Here is a 24,594-nt window from a genome sequence, read left to right on the forward strand (position 1 = left end):
ATTTTTAAAAAGTTAAAAAAAAATTTTAAGAAAAAAAATACAAAAATTAATAAAATATGTTTTGAAAAAATGTTTTTAAAATATTTAATGAAAAATATTTACATTTTAAAATAAAAATATTTTTAAAAAGTTAAAAAAAAAATATTTTCTAACAAATTTTAAGCTGAAAATTTAAAAAAATTTAAAAAATACGTTTTTAATATATTTTATGAAAAATATTTTTAAAAAATTTTAAGAAAAAAAATATAAAAAATTTGAAGAAAAATATTTTTAAGAAGTTTTACGCTGAACATTTTTATTTTATTTTAAAGAGCCATTTTTTGGAAAAAAAAAAATTTTTAAAATGTAGATTTCCAAAATACCATGTATAACATAAGGTAGTATTTGTTTTTGAAAATTTTGAATTTGCTTTTTCTCGTAGCCGATCTCCTCGAAAAAGGTGTGTGTGGCGGAAAGCCACATTTTCAGCTTAAAATTATCCTAAGTATTATATACTACTATATATTATGTACCGGGTTTTTCAATAGAGGTGATGTGATTTCTAAGTGTCGTTTTGTCCACTTTATAATATCTTACGATCTATAATTTTTGTTTTCATTGTATTTGGTAAAGTCGAGCGTACATTTTCTTTACATAATGTTCAAGTGCAAATATAATGAAAATATTGCTGTCGTTCAGGCAATTGTTGCTGAATTCCGGGTAGATTTCGTGTAGATTCCAAGGCGTTCTTAAGAAGTGGTACGGTCTCAAGCCAAAACCTGTCCGATTCTGAGAAAGGGTTTGAGCTTGCATCCGTATTAAATAATTCTCACTCAAGAACTGAAGCCATGGACCACGTCGTGAATTTGCTGATTTTTCTTTAGAACAATTTGAAAACGATCAAGATTTTTTAAGCTTTTCTACGATGAGGCTCGCCTGACTGCTGCGGCAAATAAACAAAACTGTCGATTCTGTTGCGAAGAAAAATTATTAATGAACAACCCTTACATTGACCTAAATTGACAATTTGGTGTGGTTTTTGATCTGGTGGAATAATCAGTTTGTACTTCTTTCGAGATGAAGCTTGTGACACCGTTACTGTCAATGGAGAGAGATATAGATCATTGGTAACCATCTTTTTATAGCGGCAATTAGAAGAAGTTGATCTTGACAATATCTGGTTTCAACAAGACGGGGCTAGGTGCCACGCAGCACGTGTCACAACCAAATTATTGCGAGATGAGTTTTAAGATTCGATTATATCAAAGAATTGTGACATTGAATGGCCTCCAAGAAGCTGTGTTTTAACACCATTAGACTATTTCTTGTGGGGTTATTTGAAGTCATTGGTGTTTAGCAATAAAGCATATTATCTGATTGCCAATATTGAAAGTGCTATTCATAACATACTACTGGATTTAGTGGGGAACAGTACTCGAAAATTGGGTTCATCGAATACGTTCCTTTAAAAGAAGTCACGGAGGCTACTTTAATAATGTTATATTCAGAACTTAGTTGTATCGGTTGTACTTCACATTAAATCCAAAAACATTTGAGTTCCTTTAACAAGTAGTGAAAAGAAATCATATCACTCTTATTGGAAAACTTTGTATATGCCTGACTAACTAACATAAACGGTATGAAGATGACTGATGATCATCAGCATACCATATAGGGAGCTAGAAGAAGGTGCAGACCGAATTTTGAATAAAAGTTATCACATGTGTCCTGTTTAAGTTTAATATCCTTATTCAAGAGGCACACCTAGAGTGAAATCGATTTTGTTTCCGTCATCTTGATTTTTTTGACCGTAGGTTATTACTCCGACAATATTTTGTGGTCGAAATTGTTGATCAAACTGACATTATATTGACAATAGACGAGGTTTTGACCCTATGAAGCGTTCCTTATAAGATCACTACAAACTTGTCGACAAGTTTTGAAGAGTGTCACCTAAAATAAGACATTGTTATATAAACTCTCATGTGCTATAATACGATTTTTGCTTATTCATGCCAAATATAAGTAAAGCTAAGCAAATTACTCTTCCAAATATGCCTGGTAATGAACCTACGTAAATAAAACCAATTATTATACATACATACATATAGCAACAATTTGTATCTGTATATATAAATGCGATTATCAATTATCTTATCAGTAATTAGTGCCAAGCGGTGAGCTAATGATTCGTGGGCTTCAAAGCTAATCAAAGCATTTAGTCAAGCTAATAAACGGCTAATAAGTATTTTCGCACCACGCAGTAACTATGCTAGAGTATATACTTATGTGTGTACCTATATATATTCATATGTATGTATATATAGATCGACATTCTAAGCACTTACTTTTACATATGAATTGTGAAAATTTAGCGCTAACTTTCATAGCTTTCTGAGTTGGTTATTTTAAGGAAATATTATAATTAAAGCTGTATTAAACAAATGTATGGCATATGAATTAAATAAATATCGCTTTCTAGCAATTTTTCAAGGAATTTTTTAATCAGTTATTATTATTATTTTTAATGTGTGATATTAGAAACATTGCACTGAATTTCGTAGTAAATGTTACCTCACAAGTCTTATGCAAAAATAATAAGAATTTCGGACTTATATAAGACTATAAAAAGTATTATTAAGTTGAATTTTCAAATATTTTTCAATATATATATATATACATATGTATAAATAAGTATATATATATTTTGTTTATATTATATTATATATATGTATATATAAATAAATAAATATATATTTTTTATAAATTTTTTTTGGCATATATATAATTTTTTACTTTTTATAAATACTATATACTTGTATTACACTGTGAAAAGTGAATTTGTTGAATTTCCTCCAATGAAGTGTCTCCAATTTATTATCAAGTAATCAATCGCCGCGCCAAAATGTAGGCAACATTTATGGCATCAATTTTAGGTATACAGATTTTATGTATAATAAGCTAGTATTGACAATTAGCATACATTTTGGGTTAGCCTACGAGTGTTTACCAAAAAACAAAATGATACTTAAAAAATAGTTATTGAATTACATACATATTAGACTAGTGCAGAAGCCTTTGAAAATGATATAAAAAAGAAAGAAGTTCATAGTAAGTTGAAACCCATCGGAATCGAAAGATAAATTAACATTAAGGACAAAATACTTTACGGGAGATCCGTGGACGGGAACAGAAGGGCATGGTTGAATTTTGAAGATTAAAACTATTTGAAAAAAATGTCGCGAAATTTTCATTTTTAGTAAAAATTTCTGCCAAAAATCCAATTTTCAGTTTGTTTTCCTTCGTCCAAGTTCTAAATTAAGGTTTAAACTAAAACACGCATTTTTTCAACTTTAGATGATCCTGCAAGTAGTTGTCCTGCCAACGCGGTCGCATGTTTTTTACAAGGGGTCACCGGAAATGGCGTCGCAATGGCCGAGTTAAAAATATTTTTTAACAAAAATTTCAGAATTTTTTTGTTAGTAGTGAATCTTTGTAACAATAAAAATTTGTAATAAAATAACACTATTAACAAAGAAATTCTGAAATTTTTGTTAAAAAATATTTTTAACTCGGCCATTGCGACGCCATTTCCGGTGACCCCGAAAAAAGAAAAAAATATTGAAAAAAGGCTGTTTTTTACCCGAGGAAACCCATGTAACCCCTTAAAAACGGCTTATTACGATTTTCGGTAAAACTAAGCGTCCTATAGAAAAAAAGTTATATGGCAATGGTGTAGGTAAGGAAACGATCTACAACTTTTTTATGTACATAGACACTTTTCACTTAATCTCAATATCAATTTGAAATCTTCAAATAACCTAGTGTTTGAGTTTTTTATATAAATATGGATACAGTGTATTCGGAACATAAGTCTGCAAGTTTACTCCAAATTACATGAAATGATAACAATTGTTGCACAAGATAAAAATAAATCTAATTTTGATTTTGAAAAATCGATTGCACGGACTTACATACATACATATATCAAGTTCTGAATATAACATCATTCAAATTATTTTTTTTATTGGAACGAATTCGATGAACCCAATTTTCGAGTACTTTTTCCACTAAATCAAATCGTATGTCATGAATAGCACGCTCAATATTGACTTCTAAAACTTGAAGAAAGTATGGTTCATTTCCAAAGACCAATGACTTTAAATAACCCCACAAGAAGTAGTCAAATCTCCAAACGTTGCTCGCAATAATTGAGTTGTTGCACGTACTGTGTGGCACGTAGCCCCATCTTTTTGGAACCAGATGTTGTTAAGATCAACGTCTTTCAATTACGGCCATAAAAAGTTTGTTATCATCGTTCAATGTCGCTCTCTATTGACAGGCATTTCGGAAGAAGTACGGACCGATGATTCCAGCAGACCAAAACCCACACCAAACTGTCAATTTATGTGAATGTAAAGGTTATTCGTGAAAAACTTGTAAATTTTCTTCGCATCAGAATCAATAGTTTTGTTTATTTATCGCATCGCTAAGATGAAAGAGATGGTTCATGGAATTATCCCTATAAGTTCGGATAACTTCCTTTTGTGACCTCTTTCTTAAAATTTTTCCACACTTTTCCATCTCCTTACTTGTTTCAAGGATTCTTCTCAGTCACTGCATTCATTTCTTTGAAGATAATTTTTCTGTTTGTTTTACGTTGCCACCTATTTCTTGATAATTATGAGTTTATCCTATTTTAACAGAATTTATTTGTATTTTGAATCCACAGAGTAATAAGCCCACTGAGAAATAAAAACGTATGAAAAGTATTTTTACTCATTTGTTGCGCCCTGCAATTCATCTTGATAACAGTTTAAGATTAATTTCAAAAGCACTTTTGGGAATGAACTTAATTCTTCGTTATGAAGCGTCGGTGTTATGACCCTGACAATATGCGGAGAAATTTATTTTACGTGTGGGCAAATACGCAATGACAAATTACATTGAAATTGTATACCTACTTATATATGTAAGCATACCCAGTAGGAAAAAAATAGGCTCTTGGTATTTTCTAATTTTTTTCACTTTTTTATGGTGTTGCCATATTATGATTATTTTTTAATATCAAAATAATAACACTGTATTTTTTTAAAATTGAAAATTAAAATTAATCATCTTACTGTGGCGTTCGTTGTCTTCCGCTAGGTGGTGCTGTTATCTAAATATTACTGAAATTGTATTTATGTTATTGGTAGCATTGAAGTTACGTAGGTAGTCTTATATATTTTGGGGTTTAGGAACCCTAGTGTTGCAATCTGGAAACTCACAATTTTGTAGTAAAGTTTGACATTTTTGATGGTATGCATACTCAGAACGTTTTGACATACGAACGATATTTGTGTTGTTTAAAGGTACTTAAAATATTCTTCTCAAACAAAAAATTCAAATTAAATCGCCAACATTTTCACGCGATTACTCTACTATCTACTACTCTATGTCTACTATTTTATAACTTTCGGCGTAAATAAACGCATCAAGATAGATCTATACCACGTTCTGGACAGAAACATGGTAAAGAAAACCAAGATTCCCATTGGCACTCGATAGAAGAGACATTAGCAAGATAATAGGAATACCAACTGGTCCCTGCCTGGTGGCGACATATGCCCACAGAATAAGGCTGACGCCACAGAGTCTGTTGAAATTCCCGTTTAGCGCAGGCAGCCTAAAGGATGACTATTCCTCATGGACCTAGTAAGTGAACTCCATCTGGTATCGCAAAGGACGAAAACTGGTCGATGCGTGTCTCATTAGCCTACCAGACTAACCTAACCAAACCTAACTCATTAAGAGACTCCAAGACGCATTTCGGGAAGGTCGTCCAAAATCAGTAGTTGTTCCGGAAACTATTGATGTTGTGCGCAAACTGATATTGCAAGATTGTCATGTGAACTATCGTGAGATTGAAACAACTAAGGGCATTTATGAGACTAACATATATTCAATATTGTATAGACATTTGACGATACAAATATTTGTTTCAGAAATGTTAACAAAATATTATGCGGTGCTTCGAAACACGTCTATGGCATCGTGACATTACGCGTCACATGGATTTACACGTTTGAGCCCTCAAGTGAAGCGTCGACCGAGTGCTGTATGGGTGTTTTCTGATGAGTCGAATCCAACAAAAGTAGTTCGCGCACGAACCACTTGCAAGCAAATGGTTGTAGTCCTGACTTGGCACCGAAAGACTTCGTTTTTGTTTTGGAGCTACCTCAAACAGAGTGACAAATTGAGCAGTTTCGAAAATATGGCTCGAAGTAGCGTGAACTAAACTCTATAGATCTCCCTACAGATTACGAGGATTAAATGCACAGTTCTATGAAAATAAAATCAAGTTTATCAATGTGCCTCCCTGATATAATGGAACCTTTAACTTACAGCTAATGAGGATCAAATGTTCGTACTCAAAATCTGTGTAAAGAAACACTTCAAAAGATTGAAGAAATATTTCTGATTCTTTTGACACATATATATTCTTCTAGTGTTCCCATGAATTATTCTCTAACATTTAAAATTTAGAATAAAAGATCTTTATCTTATCAGCCCAAACATACTTTTTGTAATGCCTGCCATAAGAAAATCTCATCAAATTTGACCATTCAAATTACCTTCGAAATACGTTTCTGATCCAAGACAAGGTTGCTAACACTTATTCAAACTTTCCACAGTTTTTATAAGCCTCAGGTGGGCCTTCAGCACCTTCAGTGAATTTTGGTTGTACGATTTCGACTTATTTTTCGAACGCCAATCGCTAAATTGTTGAATTGTTTCGACGTTATATTCATAAACCCACGTCTCATCACCTGTAGTACCTAATGTGCCTGACGATGTCGTTTTTCAAAAGATTCAGATATTTTGTTAGGAGTCTGGTATTGACATGCTTCAAACCCAAAACATTAGCTAAAACATTCACCAAAACATTAACGAAAACATTAACCAAAATATGTTGGGTCGATACATAAGAGTTGTGGAGTTCCTCTGCTATCTCTCTGTTGCCAATAGGACGGTTTTCAAACACTGTTTCCTGAACTTGTTCGATGTCACCTTTATCGTTTATAACAGATGAGGATGGATGACTCGCATGAGGCAAATTTTCAGTAACTTCATGACCTTCGCTGAATGTTTTAAACTCAATTGCTTGTCATCGTGATAAAGTAGACTGCCCAAAACACTTCTGTAGCAATTTTGACTATTTCATAATTATAATATCATTGGAAATGCAAAATGTCTAACAAACTCGTTTTTGTTTACATTTCCCAACTACAACAGAATGACCCGAAAACCCAAGCGCCAACAATTTCCTACAAGGTAGTCAGTAGAACTCTATGTCTGACGGCTTTCCTGTGTTTGCCACTAAGTATTTAGGTAAGTGCGGCGCCATACCATACGACCGTGTACACAACTTAGTAACAAACACCACCCTAAGGAATAGATAAGTTGACGAGCAATTGCCCCTTCGAAATAAATGAAACGATGACACAATTCCAACAACATAAAGGAGATATATTGCGTTGAATTATGACCAACAGGCAAACTAATTTGCATAAACAAAGAAGAGTCCAGCGAAGCAACAGGTGAAATTACACTAATATATTTGATCATAATTTAATAAACACCGTTAAACTTAGCGACGCTTATAGTTGCCATAAAACTTATTGTGTACTTAAGCGCTCTAATGACACTTACGTCAAGTTACTACAAGTTCAATACAAATAATTATGGAAATTTATGAATATTCTGTTGGTCTTATTCACACATGTAATCAATTACTGACGCACATTATATTGACATTCGATGCGGTTTAATGACGGTTTAATGACAGGCGTTAAAGGTCCTTGTGCCTTGGAGTGAGTTTACGATAAGCTGATCGTCAATAATCGAATGACATTTGACAAATTACTTATGGGCTTAGTTGACTAATATTTAAGTGTATTGACATACCATAATCGGAGTGAATATTCATAACATATTATGGAATGCAGGTGGAGGCTTTAGCAAAGCAATTTGATGGACGACTTTCTTGGTTGTTACATTGCTTGTGGAAATATGACGCATGCAAAGATTATTCGTACTCATTAAATGTCCTTCGTTGGGCCATTGATCAAAATTTCAGGAAAATTTTTTATATGAAGTTCCGTGCTGAAAAATTCTAGACTTATAAGATCACAAAGCACTTGACAGTTCCTAATCGCACTTTCAAAATGAACAAATATTTGCATGAAGTCTGGCAAAGTTTTGATAAAAGCTACGTGAAACCTTACTCAGCTTTAAGTCGAATCTCCGCTTTCTGTAGTACCAAACTTCGTTGTTTATTGTTCAACCCAAGGAAAATCTTCAAATAATCCCTAAAGTGATAATATTTTAGGCCGACACTCAAAAATTTGCGGAAGAATGCAGTTTGATTGTTCAGCTTTTAAAAAAAAGTTTGAAGGAACTTGGAAGCCATACATTCAGTCATCCTAGTCATCCTGAGAATTGGAATCGATATTTGTGGTCCTAACGAATTTGTGATAGACTCAAAATGGTGAGGATTTGGGTGATCCTTAGAAATTGTTTGTTGTTAAAACGGTCCAAGTGTAATTACAGTGATTTCCGTGTCGGGATTAGCCTCAACGCTTATTGAATCAACCTAACCAAAGGATGGATTGAAATATTTTACACTCTACTTTTCATCATTATATCTATATAGACTATATACATTTTCGTATATCTCTCAATCTTACAGTAATAAATACAGAGTTGGTATAACAGATTTTTTGTTTAACAGAAATGTTTGGCCGTAAATAGCTTTCTCCAACATGAACCTTTAGAAAGTTTGTCAGTTTCCTCTTTATGCAGGTTTACATATACATATTTGATCAGATATTATCCTATTTTAAGCGGTAAATAGCTTTCTCTAACATGACTTTTCTGAAAGGTCTCATGTCCAATCTTTTTGGGGATCGATCTCATCTCATCTCTTATCTCTTGGTATGGGTTTGTAGATCAATATATTTTACTAGATGGCGTGTTCAGTATTTTCTAACAAGAATCTTTTACAAGTTTTAGTATGCAATTCATGCTATCTCATCCCTCTTCCCTTAGGATACATATGTAGACCCAAAAATTATCTGTAGTCTGAAGTAAAAGCTTTCTTTACTTCACGTATTTTATCGTTGCCCAAGTACTTAATGAACCCAACTCAACATTCGTTCAAGTTTTTCGACATATTCTTATGTAGTTAGTAAAGTGCATGCATGTATGAAGAAAAAATCAAGTAATTCAGCAAAATGATGCAACGGCATGTATGTATGTACATTCATTTTTTTTTAAATTGGTAAAACTTTTACAAAAACGTTTCAATTGATGAAACAAGTTTATGACGATGATTGCCTATCCCGTAGCAGAGTGCACGAGTGGTTTCAACGTTTTCAAAGTGGTCGTGAGGACATAAATGACGATCAACATGTGAGCCAATCAAAATCCGTGATCACCGGAAATTCCATCGAAACTGTGAGTGAATTCATCAAAAATCAGACGAAATCATCATTGAAATTCATGGAAATAGAATTGAACATCTCCAGAACATCGATTTAACGCATTTTGACCGAACATTTGGGCTTACGAAAGGTGTCATTAAAGAGGTTTATTTGACCAAAAATCACATTTTAACCATTAACCACCCCCGTATTCACCTGATATGACACCGTGCGACTTCTTCCTTTTCGGAAAAATGCATTTGCCCATGAAAGGAAAGCGTTATGCAGACATAGAAGCCATTCAAATGGCTTGCACCGGCATGCTGGCGGCCATACCGGCCAACGAGCTAAAATACTCGTTTGACATGCTTTTGCACCGTGCAGAAAGCTGTATTGAAGCAGAAGGAGACTATTTTGAATAAAATAAATTCATTTTGCCGAAAAAACCATTTGTTTTATTTTGCTTTAAGTCCTCTTTACTTTCGAACGCACCTTGCATTTTTGAATTTACACAAAATTTTTGTCAAACTAAGTCTAGCTAACTACTATAACTAAGTTTTATTGTGTTAAAAATCATATTATTTTAAGTTACTTATGCTCTTCTGAATCATCCTACATACAAATACCGTTATTAGCTGCTCAATATCTTCAAGAGAGCTTATGTTTATCAGACATACAGAAGTCTTCTCACACCATAAGGGGCAAATATGTATATAGTATAATCGTCAACAAAGCAATAAAACAATAAATAATTTTATTTTCGAAAGCGGTTATCAAAGATTGCTAGAAAGCTTTGTCTTTTAATCAATGGTTCTTTCACACAAAAGTAGATCACAACCATAGCAATGTGTTTTTTGTTTTATTTTTTTGTTATCTTACATTGAAGTGGTTTATGAAAGTATAATTATTATGTGTGGTTTCTTTGTTTGACAATCCATTGTCAAGTTTCTCAATTCACACACGACACGCTCAACCCAACTGACCGCAAGATAAGACTTTCGTATGATAATGCGCTGGCTTTGAAGTTACTTTCTTACGTTAAACTACAAAAACTGTTTATGAATTGTGATAAAAAAAAGTTCTCAGAACAAAGAATTTTTTATTATATTTGTTCTGGACGACCTTTGCCTTCTTCAACTGATGAAAATATTAAAAAAAGTGTAGGATATGGTGGTCTGCCACGTGCTAGAGAAATGGTAAGAGAGCTCGACATGTCTCGCGAGTCCAATGGAATGATTTTGGTGAGTATTTCGGCTATAAAATGCGTTCTTGCTCGACTCGTTCTAATAAAGCTGAATTTTTTCAAAAAGCGTACTGTAAACAGGTCTCTTTGGACATGCTTGTTCATATGAATTCCCAACCCAGATTCATGAATAGCATTATAACTGCCGAGGAGACATGGGTTTATGAGTTTGAAATGCTAACGAGTCAACAATCAACAGAATGGAGAGTAAAAAACGGGAAGAAAGCCGATCAAAAATCACGGTGATGTTCATTATTTTTTGATAATCGTAGTTTGGTGCATCGTGAATTTGTTCCGAAGGGACAAACGGTCAATAAAGAGTTTTATTTGACCGTATTGAGGCGTTTACGAAAGAACATCCGTCGAAAATGACCGGAATCGTGGAAGAACAATTCATGGATTTTGTACGACGATAACTAAGCTTTTAGTTTCCAAACCAGTCTCACCTTCTGCTTGGAATTTTCAAAGTCCCTAACTATCCCTTATTGCAGAAAGTTAGACAACGAATAGGTATTAGCAACATATTCGCTATCCCAGCCCTAGTATAATGTTCATAATACCGAGTAGTCTCTAAAGACTGCAGTTTTTGTGGATCCCAGCTTCTTCGATAGTAAGATTTTGCAAAATATGTGTGATTTCAATGGACTTACAACCTAGGCCTTTCTTTCAGCCCGTATTTTGAATTAGAGATCGATCTAGACGACTAACGACCGATCTCTTTCTATATTACCTAGATGGCCAAATTGCTAATAAAAAGAAAGAACAAGAACATTTAGTCGACAGTTTTTACTTATGATAACGGCTTGGTTGAGACACTTGAGTATCAAAGGTCGATATTTAACTGAATCCCTGATGGTAGTTATGCCGTATATATCTCCATTTCGTGAAAATCATTAAAGACCTCAAAGGTTCCATGTCCTAAGTCATTAAGTTTTAATAAATACGGAAAACGGAAACAGTTTGGCAAATACATTTTCGATTATAAGTTCTTTCCAACCGAGGTTAGAATGACTATACCGAAACTTTCGCTACTAAAAGCGTAGCAATTTCATAAGCACAAAAATATATTGAATTTGGCGTTTGAAGCACGGATAGTCGTCGAGCCATCTACTTCCAGAATATCGGTATTGCACTTTAGGTAATATATTTCGAGCTCTTTCTCAGGGACAATTTCTATATAAGTATTGCATTCTATAAATCCGTTTTCGGTTAGTGGTATGAAAAAAGCTCTAAAAGCTCCAGGAAGAGATTAAAAAAGAAATATTAGAAATATTCGGTCTCCTGTGCACAATAATGGGATCCAAATTACTGTCTTCTAAACATAAAATATATAATATTATATATTTGTTTATCTCATAATAATGGAATTAATTTTTCGTTCTCTACTTTGCAGCCTTCCACAGGAACCAGTCCAAATACAATGTCACAAATACACACACAAACGCTTCTGCGCAGATTGCCACTGCAGCTCGTCTATATCGGCTTGGCGCTTGCCATTTGCCTACCCCCACTAGTGAGCGCCTATAATGAGAACTTGCATCAACGCGATGGCATACATGTGCCATGTAGCTTCTTCGATACGGTCAACGTGACGGGTGATCCGCATTTCCCTAACGGTTCATATCTACACGATGGCACTATGATACCTTCACAGCTGATCGGCAAATATGACTATATTTACACGGATCTCGTGCGGCGTGTCGAAGTGGAGTCACATGTGCGAGCTTGCATTTGTAAACTGAAGCCGTGCATCAATATCTGTTGTCCTTGGGGCGCCAGCTATAGTACCAATGAGAGCGCTTGCGTCAACAATACCGACTATGCGTGGCCCCAGCCGCTGTTGAATGTGACTATGCCGGATGAAACATTGAAGGCGATGAATATTTTCACTGAATTTGCTGTGCAGAGTTTTCGACCATGTGAATTTATGTTCTCACTGCAACCGGAGCTCGGCTCTTTCGACGATTGGAAGCTGTTCGAGGTGAGTGGTATTGGAAGAAATTGAAATCGATGATATTGAAGTCATATGTGGGTGGTATTATCAAGAAATTAGTATAAGTTCCAAATAGTGACTTCCTTTCTAACTAAAGATTGGTTTTAATAGAGAGCTCTTCTCGCAAATTGTGCTCCACACCATAACGAGAGATACTATACACTTCGAAGGAGTTTAAGGATTACGATGAAAATATGAATATCTGTTTTTTCTCAATGTCTGACTGTTGGCCACGGTTACGGTCACGAGAACTTATTAGGTTTGTTAGAATAAGCCTTTTGGTGCAAACCAAACTTAATGACAGTACTTTGTCTCGAGGTAAAGCAGCAAGAGCGCTGGTGTCGGAACTATGTTGAGCTCTCAAAACTGGTTACCGATACTGTTAGTTGACTTATTTCTGACTATCACTCCGTTGGCCTCGGAGACAAAATCTACCGGCGATGGTTTTCTTGGTTTTCTGAGAAAAAATATTTAGGTTTTGGAGTTACTTAAAAGAATTGTGACTCGTATATATATGCCCGTCTCAAAACTTTCTGTATGGTTTCTAGTCCACCTTAGATTTCGAAATTATTTATGGAATCAAGTTAGGTAAGATGAAGTTAATTTGGTAGGCCAATGAGTCACGAACAGACCATTTTGGTCCTTTACGTTAGCAGATGGAGTTCAGTTGCTAAATCCAAGAGGAGTAGTCATCCTTTAAGATGCTTGCGCTTGGCGAGAATTTTAACAGACTCTGCAACCTCACTATCGATACCTACTCCAATGTATCATATCGCGCGAACTCCTGATGCTTACAGCGTAGACTTATCAATGCGGGACAAGTGCACAAGAGATGCTCCCTTGTTTCCTGGTGTCTTGTACCAGACATTTCCTGCAGTCTTCTCGTTCTGTCAACCCCATACTGCAGGCGTGTGTTGCCACCAAGCAGTCACCAGTTAGGTCTTATTTATGAAACTAAATATCAGTGTTTTCTTCAACATTTCTTCACAGAATGGCACACTACTGCGCGTGTTCGACATGGTCTACCTCACCAAGAGCGAATTCTGTTTCCATCCAACGGTGGCGAATGACACTACAGACACCATGTATATCATCAATCCGGCTAATTGCAACTATGACTCGGATTACAGCACCATTAAAACAATAAATGCTTATGGTAAGCTCATCTTAAGAAAAAAATTGTACTTAAACTTCACACTCTAAATTCTCTCCGTCTCTTTACCATACAAACAGCCATGTTGTTTTCCATACCGTTCATGATACTCACCATTGTCGTTTACCTGAGCATACCAGAGCTACGCAATCAACACGGCAAATCGTTGGTTTGCTATCTGATCGGACTCATCATTGGTTACTCGTTGCTGGCGATGAGTTCGCTGCAATTGGATGCATATTCCAGTCTGGCGTTCTGCAAATCGCTCGGTTATGTCGCCTATTACTTCTTTATGGCTGCCTTCTTTTGGCTTAGTGTTATCAGCTTCGATTTATGGCATAACTTCCGTGGGACGCGGGGCATCAATCGTTTTCAGGAGAAGAAACGTTTTCTCGTCTATTCGCTGTATGCTTGGGGCATACCGGTGCCCTTCTTGATCTTCACGTGGTATGCGCAGGAGATTGCTGCTATACCGGATTATTGGAAGCCCGGTATTGGCGGTGGCGAATATTGTTGGCTGGACAGTAAGTATTTGTCGTTATTATACGCTTAAAATTGAGTTAACCCTTTTCCCATTTTTCCTCTTTTTCGTCAGTGCGCACCTGGTCAGCGATGATTTACTTCTTTGGTCCAATCGTTCTCATAATCATGGCTAACAGCATAATGTTCGTCTTGACAGCCATGAAGATACACAAGGTCCAACGTGAAATGGCGCGTATAATGGCACGCGAGGATAGCACAAAGAACTTACGCACCGAAAAGGATAAGTGAGTAGTGTTTTGAGTATTAAGATGGAACCATTGTAAATTTAACGGCGGCTTGAAGTTTCAAGTTATTTGACACAGATATTTGCATGGTAAAACCTTCTCTGAAATACTTTCTGAACTCTCGAAAGTTTAAATAAGTGACCTCATAACAGACTTCTGAGTCAGAAGTCAAAGCTAAAGTTGCTTCCCGAATTATATATTTCTGGCATATGAATAAGGAGTATATAAAGACTGGATTGTGACTTGACAGAAGACAAGTCAAAGCGAAATTCCCCGAGTAGAAAGATACGACATGAAAATAAATATTTGATAAGATAATGAAGACAGTTGCAAGGAAGGACTTATAAAATAAACGGCCGATGGAATTGTCTTACTACAAATACCTAAAAGTCAATGTTCTTAAACTAGGAACCATGCAACTGGGACCCGTTCTTCGAGTGATGTAGACCACTTCTGTGAAACTAAATCAACAAGGTGTAATCTTTTTAACCGGAGTACCACATAGATATGATGGGTCTATAACTATATTTATAGCATACATTTTTCTCATTCTTTTGTAAATTTTATGGCTTCTTTCCTCAAAGAACTGCGACGGCTTGGCGGCCAAAAACGTATGCAGTCAATTTTTGTTACCCCGTTTAGATGTGAATCGTATTCAAATGAGGGCACTCTGGGTCGACCGGAATAAATAGTAATTGGAAAGGGACAAGCTTTGGGCTATAAGGTGGGTGAGGGAAAACTTCCCAACCGCTGTTTTCCAAATTGGCTTTAGCTGGTTTTGCAACATAAGGCCGAGTACAATGCATTCTGGTGTTTTCGAGCCGTTAGTCTACTACTGGTTAGGGCTGTCCCACAGGAGTAGGTTGAGCGATTCCACGCTCCACTCCGTCTTACTGTCGAGAGCAACTCCAAACTTCTTTGTAAAGTTGACCCTCTTCATAGCGCGGCCCCTTGGAAGAAGGGCCAGTGGTGTGTCTTCCTCTAAGACCTTCATTTGTTGAGGCGATATTATCTTCCGTTTGCCAAAACCTTCTGCTGCCATGTTCCGCTCCATAAGTGACAATAGGCCTTACGATCATGGTATACAGCTACCTGATGACACCTGGCTTTCAGCCTCAAGAAATGCCGGCTAAGAGTCGGCGTGTCTTGGTGGCTCTGTTAGGAGCCTCAAGCACGGAAAGAATCTTCGCTTTGTCAAAGAGACGACGGTTGCTTTTGACGGTTTGATATTTAACCAACTATTACTTCTATGTTTTAGGAAAATCTTGTCAGCTGGACATGGTACATCCAATATTTACTCCGAGAGGTTTTATATCCTAAACTAATTATTTTTACTTCACTTCCGCAGATTCGGTCTCTTTCTGCGCTTATTCATGGTCATGGGCGTCACATGGTCTATGGAGATCTTCTCGTATTTTGTTGGCGCCGATAGAGGCTGGGCCAAAATCTTCTACATTTCGGACATCTGCAATGCCATACAAGGTTTCCTCATATTCATGTTGTTTGTCATGAAGAAGAAGGTCAAGCATTTGATAACAAATCGGTAAGTCAACCACGTTGCCAATTTATAACTGTATATTAAATGCAAAAGCAAATTGTCTTGTCCCCCAAAAACAAAAGCAAAAAAAATATTTTGTTTATCATTTTGATTTGAATTTATCTAATGTTTCGTTTTGTTTTGTTTTGTAAATTCGTAAATTCGCTCATGAAACGCTCATCACAAACACAAATTCATCAAAAACTCACAAAATCCACAAAAAAAAATTAAAAAAATTATAATTTTGTAAAATTTTATGACAACAAAGCACGGTGCGCATACGCAGTTACCGTCAAACCGAGTCGACGACTGTCGGCGGCGGCAGCATCTCGATGCGCCGGCGCTTTCAAAATGTCTCACTGCACATAAGACAGTTAATTGTGATACGAAGCGCTTTCAATCCGCCGTCCACACGAAATCACAGCAGCAACAACACAAGTAATCGCTTCACGCATTCGCACACGGTGTAATTTGTCAGGGGAATTCGCAAATTTTCGACATTCGCATATCATTCCGTAAAGTTTTGAACTAGCCCGGTGGGTAAAAATCAACAAAAAAACGAAAAAGTCAAATGTGCTCGTGATTTTGAATGTAAATATGTGTATTAATTTAGGAGAACTCTATGTCGTCTTTTTGAGGTTATGTGCAACCGTGTTGAACTAAAAACAAATTAACCTACAGCGTCTCAAGCTGCGATTACTTAATAATTATCTATCATAACGCTAATTGCTGCAAACATATTCGAATTTTTGTTATAAAAATTGTAGGTGACAGTTCAGATTTCGCCAAAGAGACTCCGAAGAAGCTTTTTCGATCTATATTTCATCATAAGGAACCGTAATTCACTAGTAACGCCCGAAATGTTTGATTTCCGCTAGTTCATTCTCTGCATTTTTTAGCACTTATACTTTTTAATATCTTAAAAATGAACTTTCCTAAACTAAAAATACGAGAAATGCGCATATATTGTACTCAGCGGCATCTAGCGTGCTTTATTTAAGGCTAAGCCGACGCCACTTAAAAACTAACTCTGAAACAATGAGCATTTTACTGAAATTTTCCTTCTTCTTTTTTAGCAACATAGCCTTGGGTGGTCTATTGCTTCCGTCACTATCTTCCTCCAGGTTTCCCGATCTGCTACTAAGCACCTTCAGTTTGACAAGCTTATCTCGTTGAGGTCATCGATCATTGTATCTACCTATACTTTTCTTGGTCTGCCCTTAGATAAGAAACATTTGGTTGTTTCTAGAAGGCCTTTTCACGTTTTTTTTTTTTTTTTGATTTGGCATTATTTTCCCAAGCCCAAGTCAGCGTATTCACTAGGTTTCTATCAAAATTTTGACGTTTTGTCCAATATGAATATAGACCCTGTCAAGAAAGTATCGGGATTTCCTCATTTCCCTCTCTCATCTCCCGCTTATATGGAAGACAGGTAAGGTAAGGTTGTACCAACCCAGAAAAAAAAATTTACCTGTCTTTCATATAAGCGGAAGTTTTAAATGAAGAATTTCCGATACTTTCTGGACAGGGTGTACATATAAATCCAATCTAAAGAAATAAAGTGTTGAAGGGGAAATAAGGTATTGCAGATCGGAACGATAAAGTGATTGGACCATAAATTTTTCTTTAGATTTTCCTACCAAAAGATGATGTGTGGTGCACGTTAGTCACCTTCATCGTCCAGACTTCACAACCGTATGTTAGGATCGACGCAGGAATGCATTAAGATCCCACCACCTTTTCTTGGCCATTACATTTACACCTAATCGTAACTTCAAGATCTAACCCCTTTGAGTATTTATACCCTGAACAGTGAGCCAATAAGTTTGTCGTATCACCCACCAGGAAACGTTGGAGACCCTATGAAGTGTATATATGTATGTATATATGAGCTGAGTTTATTTAACCAAGTCCGCTGATCAGTTGGCCGCACCGCCAACATTGAACTACTATAGAATATACCTGCCATAAAAACTGATCGATCCAACCAAGTTTTCATGTCGAAGGTGTTTGACAAGCTAAGTTCAGGAAATCCGGTACAGATTATTTGAAGAAATATCGACCGATGATTCCACCGTCCCACCAACCAAACCAAACCGTTGTTTTTGCTGGATGAAATGACAGCTCTTGAATTTCTTGAGGTTGATTTTCTTCCCAAATAAGAAATTTTGCTTGTTTCTCACCTATTGAGCCAGAATTGGGCCTCATTGCTGAGAAATTTTTAATTCCAAAATGTCGGATCTTCTTGGAACTTTTTTAAAGCCCACAGAGTGAAGCGCTGTCGCTTGGGAAGGACCAGCGGTTTCAGTTCTCTTAGATGCAGCATTTTGTACGCTTCCAATTTAAGATCTCGACAATGCGACAAGTCGTTCCATACGTTACTTGCGGCTGCTATATTTTCTTCACTGCGTGCTGGACGTGGCCTATTCGGTCGAATATTATCTAATAAGGAATGCTAGGTCTCAAGATGGTGTAGGCGAGTTTCAAACTGATGCAAAAGAGTCTTTGTCTAGCCAGTGCTGGAGAGATAGAAAATATCATTGCTTTCATCTTTCCTTAAGCCTTTCTTCGACATTTCATCTCACAAAACCGACTGAGTCGACCTTTATGACACTCTATATACATACATATTTAAAGCAACTTAGGCAGGTTAGATAACCGTTGTACAACCTGATATTTATCTTTTTAGAAAAATTAGTACCTTCCTAGCCATTCTATAACCAAGGACACTTATGATCTTTCATTATCGCTAAGTAATTATTGCTTTCCACAGTTATCACAGATAGTGACCTTATTGGGTACACATTTCGGTGCTTCGAGGTTGCCTAATAAGTTTAAAATCTATCTAGAACTCGACTATTTACTTTAAGTACTATACAAAATTTAGAAAAACGAAAAATCCCAGTGACGGCACTCTTGCTTGTCCATTATTACGCGCAAACACGGTATAAGGAAAAGCTTCGCTTAAAGGACTCGCTTGCTACGCGCTCAGCTGTGGTGCTTTGGTGATGTCATGCGCCATGCTCTTATATAATGCAACGCTTTTGAAAAAAAAAAATTATTGCCTGCCATTAAATTTCGCTCATTTGTACAAAGTTTCACATTACAGCTATGTATTATTGAAATTTTTATATAACATAATTCATCATCATACATACTTACATACATATACAATACATTTGTACATATGCGTAAACAATATTTCAACACATACATATTTACAATATAAAATAAAGAACTTATATTTCAGATTATTTGAAAAACTTTACTCTAGCGCGGGCGATTACCTTTAAGTATTGTAAATATTTTTTGCCTACTTTTTTTAACACAAAAATCCCGGAGAATTAACAAAAATTAAAAAAAAAAAACTATTTATATAATTTTTTTACTGTAATGCATTTACCCCTCTGCCCCCTCATCAAAATTTTAATTTCATCGTACTGTTACACTTACAATTTTCCGTTATTTTCTAAATTTCTCTTTTATGTATTCCGTTAGAATGAGTGTAGTAACTAATACCAAAAGCGACAGCAAGCAGGTCGCAGTGATCAACATAGCGCCGCCACAATAACAAAGGCTCGCACCCAACCACTACTGCTACTGCTGCTGCTGCTGAGCTAAATGCTACACATACAGCGGCGGCCACAAGCATAGAAACACACATAACAAAACAAGAAAATATAAAAAGAACTTAAAATGTTGCTACCTGCTACCTGTTGCCTGCCATTTGTTTCCCGCCATGCATTTCTCACCTGCCTCCTGCAAAATTAAACCAAAAAACAAAAAAAAAAAAAAAAAATCCTAGCATTGTTTACTTACATTAAATTGGCTTATGAATATGCTAAAGACTGTATCTACTCATGTTATAACTGTAAACTGTGTAACCAGTAGTCAAATACGCCATGTACAAAACAAAATTCAAAAAAGCAAACAAATTTATAACGTTACTTACTCGCTACTCGTCATTACTAGTGACGCGCCAAAACAAGCGAATATGTCAAACAATAATTTATAATTGATTTCTCGAAAGCCTACTCAAGCGCCGGCCGCCGGGTACGAGCCACACGAACTCCACCAGCTCAACGAATTCCGATTATAATCAAAATCCCGATAAGTATGCAATGAAAATGAAGTCGTCACAGGCGCTGCGTGGCAGTGAACGCTTCTAGCGAAGAGGTAAATACAGCCATCAATAGTAACGGCATTTGGTTTTGAGCAATTTGAGTAGACACTCGCATAGATTATAGCAAGGTACAAGGTGTTTAACACACACGTAGATAGATACAATATTATATTCTAGTTATTAACCCTTTTTAGCACTTATGCACAAAAAGTAACTAAAAAGTTAGTTAAATTCAACATACTAATAACCGGTTATAACTTTTGTTCTTTATACACGATTTGGAGAGTCTTATTATATCTACTATATACATACATATACCACGATGATATTAGAATTATAAAATTTTACGGTAATGAAATTATTTGACAGCTCAGGTATAAATACTATTAGGAACTCGTCGGATTTTAAGACTCGTTGTAGTATAATATCGAATAAGAGAGGTGAGCAACAATCTCTACATCACGAAGTCGTTCGAGGCAACGAATACCAATTAAAAAACGATAACGACAATACTAACCGGCTCATACAAAGTACGACAGTAAAGCCTCAACAGCGAGTTGGCGTTTGAGACAACGAATACTCTTACAACACCAACGAGTTGAGAGGGCATATATGTAAACTGCAAATACTAAACACCGATTTTCAATTAACAACTAAGATTATTGACCGTGTCTTTACCTCCGATGCGTGGTTTTGAATTATCGAATATCAATTATCAGCGATAACAAAAATATCAACGAGTCGTTTAAACAAGATAGAGAAAAGTTATTACAAACAATTTAACGAATCGTTTATAAGAGAAACATAGAACGAATTTCAACTAAGATCGTTAATAGTACATGATCTGATCAAATTTGAACCGGACTGAAAAAAAACAGCCATTTCAACCATGGAACGGATAAAAAGTAAGATCGTTAATATTACATCATCTGATCATATTTGACCAGGACTGACAAAAAAAAACAGACATTTAACGATTTTTAATACTAATCTTTATATGGCCTTCAAAATAATTTAATAATTAATAATGTAAAAAGCCTCAATTGGGGTGGCCTTCAGTGTCTTCATTGCACTTTGGCTTCTTCTGTTTTTGCTCATTTTTGGACCGCCATTCGCTAGATTGTTAGACAATTTCGACACAATATTTATAAACCCACGTCTCCTCATCAGAAATTATGCATTTGATGAAGATAGGGTTCTCAGCTAGGTTGTCCAGTATCACTTTTGCGACCCCAACTCGACGTCGTTTCGTAAAAGTTTCAGGTCTTTTGGCACGAATCCAGCATAGAAAGGCTTTATACTCAAAACATTAACCAAAAAGGGTTGGGTCGATCCATAAGTGATGTTGAGATCATCCATCTGATGCCAATACGATGAATTTTGAAGCACTGTTTCTTTAACTTACTCGATGTTATCATCATTAAAAGAGAGGATGACCAACTGGCGTGAGGCAAGTTTTTGGTGACTTGACGAACTTCACTGAATGCTTTGTGCCACTCAAATATCTGTGTTTAAATTAGAGTCTCCAAAACACTTTTATAGCACTTTCAATGATTCTATAGCCATGATTATATTACAGATACTTATGTCGTAGTTAAATTCTTATTTCCATGGTAAAAATCGCCTCTTTGCGTCATAAAGCAATACCTACCAGACACATACCATATAGGAATCAAACTTCATACATAAAAATAGGTTGTACCAATTTAGGATTTCTTATCATTGATTCTGTTATTTAGCGCAGTTTACATGCCTCAGTCCGGGTCAAATTTGATCAAATGTCATGCCGATTTAAACAAAAATTTTATATATAAGGAATATAGCTTGTATATAATATATTTTATAAACCATAACCCAGCTTCTTTTATATACACATAAAATAATTTTCAAAAGATTTAATTGCACAACAATTTGAGGCACAAAAATGATTGTTTATAAAACCTGGAAACCAGTTCTTGACAGAAATGTCTACTTTTTTAAGTATATCCAAATTAAACGTCCTTAAATCTACATACATATATAGACATCGAAGATTAGGCGAGCATATGTAGGTATCGCTATGACAGGTTAATTTCACATAGCACCAGGGATATATAGATAATTTAGTCTAATAAATCGTATGACCTAACATCAATGGATGAAGGATTATGTTTTAACTTCAAAGTGCTGATATATTCTTCTAAAACTTCAGCATGAAGTATGAAGGAAAGTGCTTTTAGGAAGAGAAGAAATTACAAGGTCAAAATGAAGTAAGAACTTGACCACCAGAATCATCATATGTTCGTGAATTGGGCTGAGCAACAACTGCAAAATGATCCGGATTTTCATCGAAAAATCATCTTCAGAGATGAGGCTCATTTCTGGCTGAATGGCTTCGTCAATAAGCAAAATATTCGTTATTGGTAAGGCAGCAATACACACGTACTCCATGAGTCACCTGTGCATTCCGAAAAAATGACGGTTTGGTGTGGTTTATGAGCCGTCGGTATGAATGATATGGATCTTGGCAATATGTGGTTCCAACAGGATGGCGCCACAAGCCACACAGCGAATGTTACAATCTATTTATTGAAAACCAAGGAAAAGCGTTACATGGACGAAGAAATTTTAAAATTTGAATAATTTGAAGTTATTAGTCTGTGATAATTTTTTTCGAAACCTGAAAAGTGCTTTAATGGTAAGATATAAAAAAAAATTAAAGAAAGAACATCACCGATTTGGGTGAACTGAATTGAATTGGAAAAGCCTGCCAATTGAGTATGGTGAGCATAAATAAAAGCGTAACAGCGAGACTACAAGAAATAAATATATAAAAAAATACAATAAAAATAATATTTTATTTATAGATTACTAAAACAGCGCTAATTTATTAAGTATTATTTATATTTTCAAGAGATAATCGCTAAAAGGCATGTGAAATAATTTTGAGCACAGCAAATAGCCACTTTAGCTACAAATATAAACTTATGTACACACATATGCAATATTTATTAGTGCTTTAGACTATTTGACACCCCGAAATATTAAAAATATCTGACACACGCAGCGGCGAGCAATCAATTAAAAGTGAATTGTAAAAGCTTGGCATGCCATAAAATGTTGCGTATACGCCCACGCGCACAAAATCACTTAAATTTAGATATATTTTTGTAGTTCATACATTCATATACTTGTATGTATGTTATGTATGTTTGTATTTGTAGTATATATGTTGCATGTGTAGCTTTGAAATTCGGTTGCTTAATGGTTATGTGTCTAGCTTTCTTATATGTATATGTGTGTTTATGTGTTAATAAAACGAAAATACTAAAGTGAAATAAATTAATTACAAATAATGTTTCTTCAATTTTCATTGCCGAAAACAGCTATTCGTCTACACGTGACAGCTGCAACCAGCGCCAGAGCCAATACTCAACGAAGACAACGTCCAGCAGTGTTGGCAATTTAACGCTCTCGGCTGCTGGTCCCGCTGAGAGGCCGCTAATGATGCCAACCGAACGGACGACAAGTTTGAGAAATTAAATTGCAAAAGTAAAATGAATGAGAATTAAGTGAATTAAACGAAGTGGATTAAAGTGAGTTAAAATGGAAAAGGGAAGAAGGGAAATGAAATAGTTAAAAAAAAAATTAATTCATCAAATTAAAAAATGCTTTAAAGCTTGATTTGAATATTGAGAGCGGCGCAAAATTGTTATGAGCATGAGCGAGAGGCAAGGGAGCAAATGTTAAAGCACAAAAAACTGCAGAGGTGAAGTGTAGAAAAGCGTAAAAAATCACTGGCAGCCGCAAAACAAAAAAATGAAGAAAAAAATCATAAATCATAAATCACATTTAGCACGAAAATGAGCAAGAGACGTAGATTTTAAGTTATTAAGCATAGCACTTAACTACTTTTAAGAGCAACTTACATATTTATGTATGAAAAAAGAAAAAAAAATTTGTTAGCGTGTCATATTTTTGTTGTACCATATGTATTTAAGTAATTCACTTAATAATTTAGTTAGCTTTAGATAATAATTATGAAAATTAGCGAGTTAGCAACGAGCCATATAAAATATTTAGAACACATAAAAGACATACATAAATACTGTTATGTATATAAGGGCATATACACACGCACATACGCAAACGAAACATGAAATAATAAATCACTAACTGTACTTAAAATATAAAACTATGAGTTTATGTTTAAAAATCTTAGATGGCAAAGGATGCGAAAGGGCACAGTGGTGGCTAAATGAAACTTATAAAGTTGAAAAATTGTTTTAAGTTTATAAAAAAACTTTCTTATTAAAAAATATGAAAATAAAAAATTAATTATCTATTTTTGTT

General features: G+C 35.4%; 1 protein-coding gene across 9 annotated transcripts in view; it reads left to right on the forward strand.

The window, feature by feature from the left end:
• The window catches only part of LOC126763616 (G-protein coupled receptor Mth2-like), a 61,061-nt gene extending 36,467 nt beyond the window's left edge, over positions 1-24,594 (forward strand). For 5 of the 9 annotated variants that reach the window (XM_050481281.1, XM_050481280.1, XM_050481282.1 and 2 more), the window contains exons 3-8: positions 12,083-12,670; positions 13,673-13,838; positions 13,916-14,359; positions 14,431-14,602; positions 15,951-16,145; positions 16,408-19,381. In XM_050481281.1, the coding sequence (XP_050337238.1) occupies positions 12,110-12,670; positions 13,673-13,838; positions 13,916-14,359; positions 14,431-14,602; positions 15,951-16,145; positions 16,408-16,609 (1,740 nt within the window). In that variant the 5' untranslated portion in view covers positions 12,083-12,109 and the 3' untranslated portion in view covers positions 16,610-19,381. The other 4 variants (XM_050481286.1, XM_050481285.1, XM_050481288.1 and 1 more) reach the window with 4 other exon arrangements.

The sequence above is a fragment of the Bactrocera neohumeralis genome, chromosome 6 (assembly GCF_024586455.1).
Source record: "Bactrocera neohumeralis isolate Rockhampton chromosome 6, APGP_CSIRO_Bneo_wtdbg2-racon-allhic-juicebox.fasta_v2, whole genome shotgun sequence".
In the NCBI taxonomy this organism is placed as follows: Eukaryota; Metazoa; Arthropoda; class Insecta; order Diptera; family Tephritidae; genus Bactrocera; species Bactrocera neohumeralis.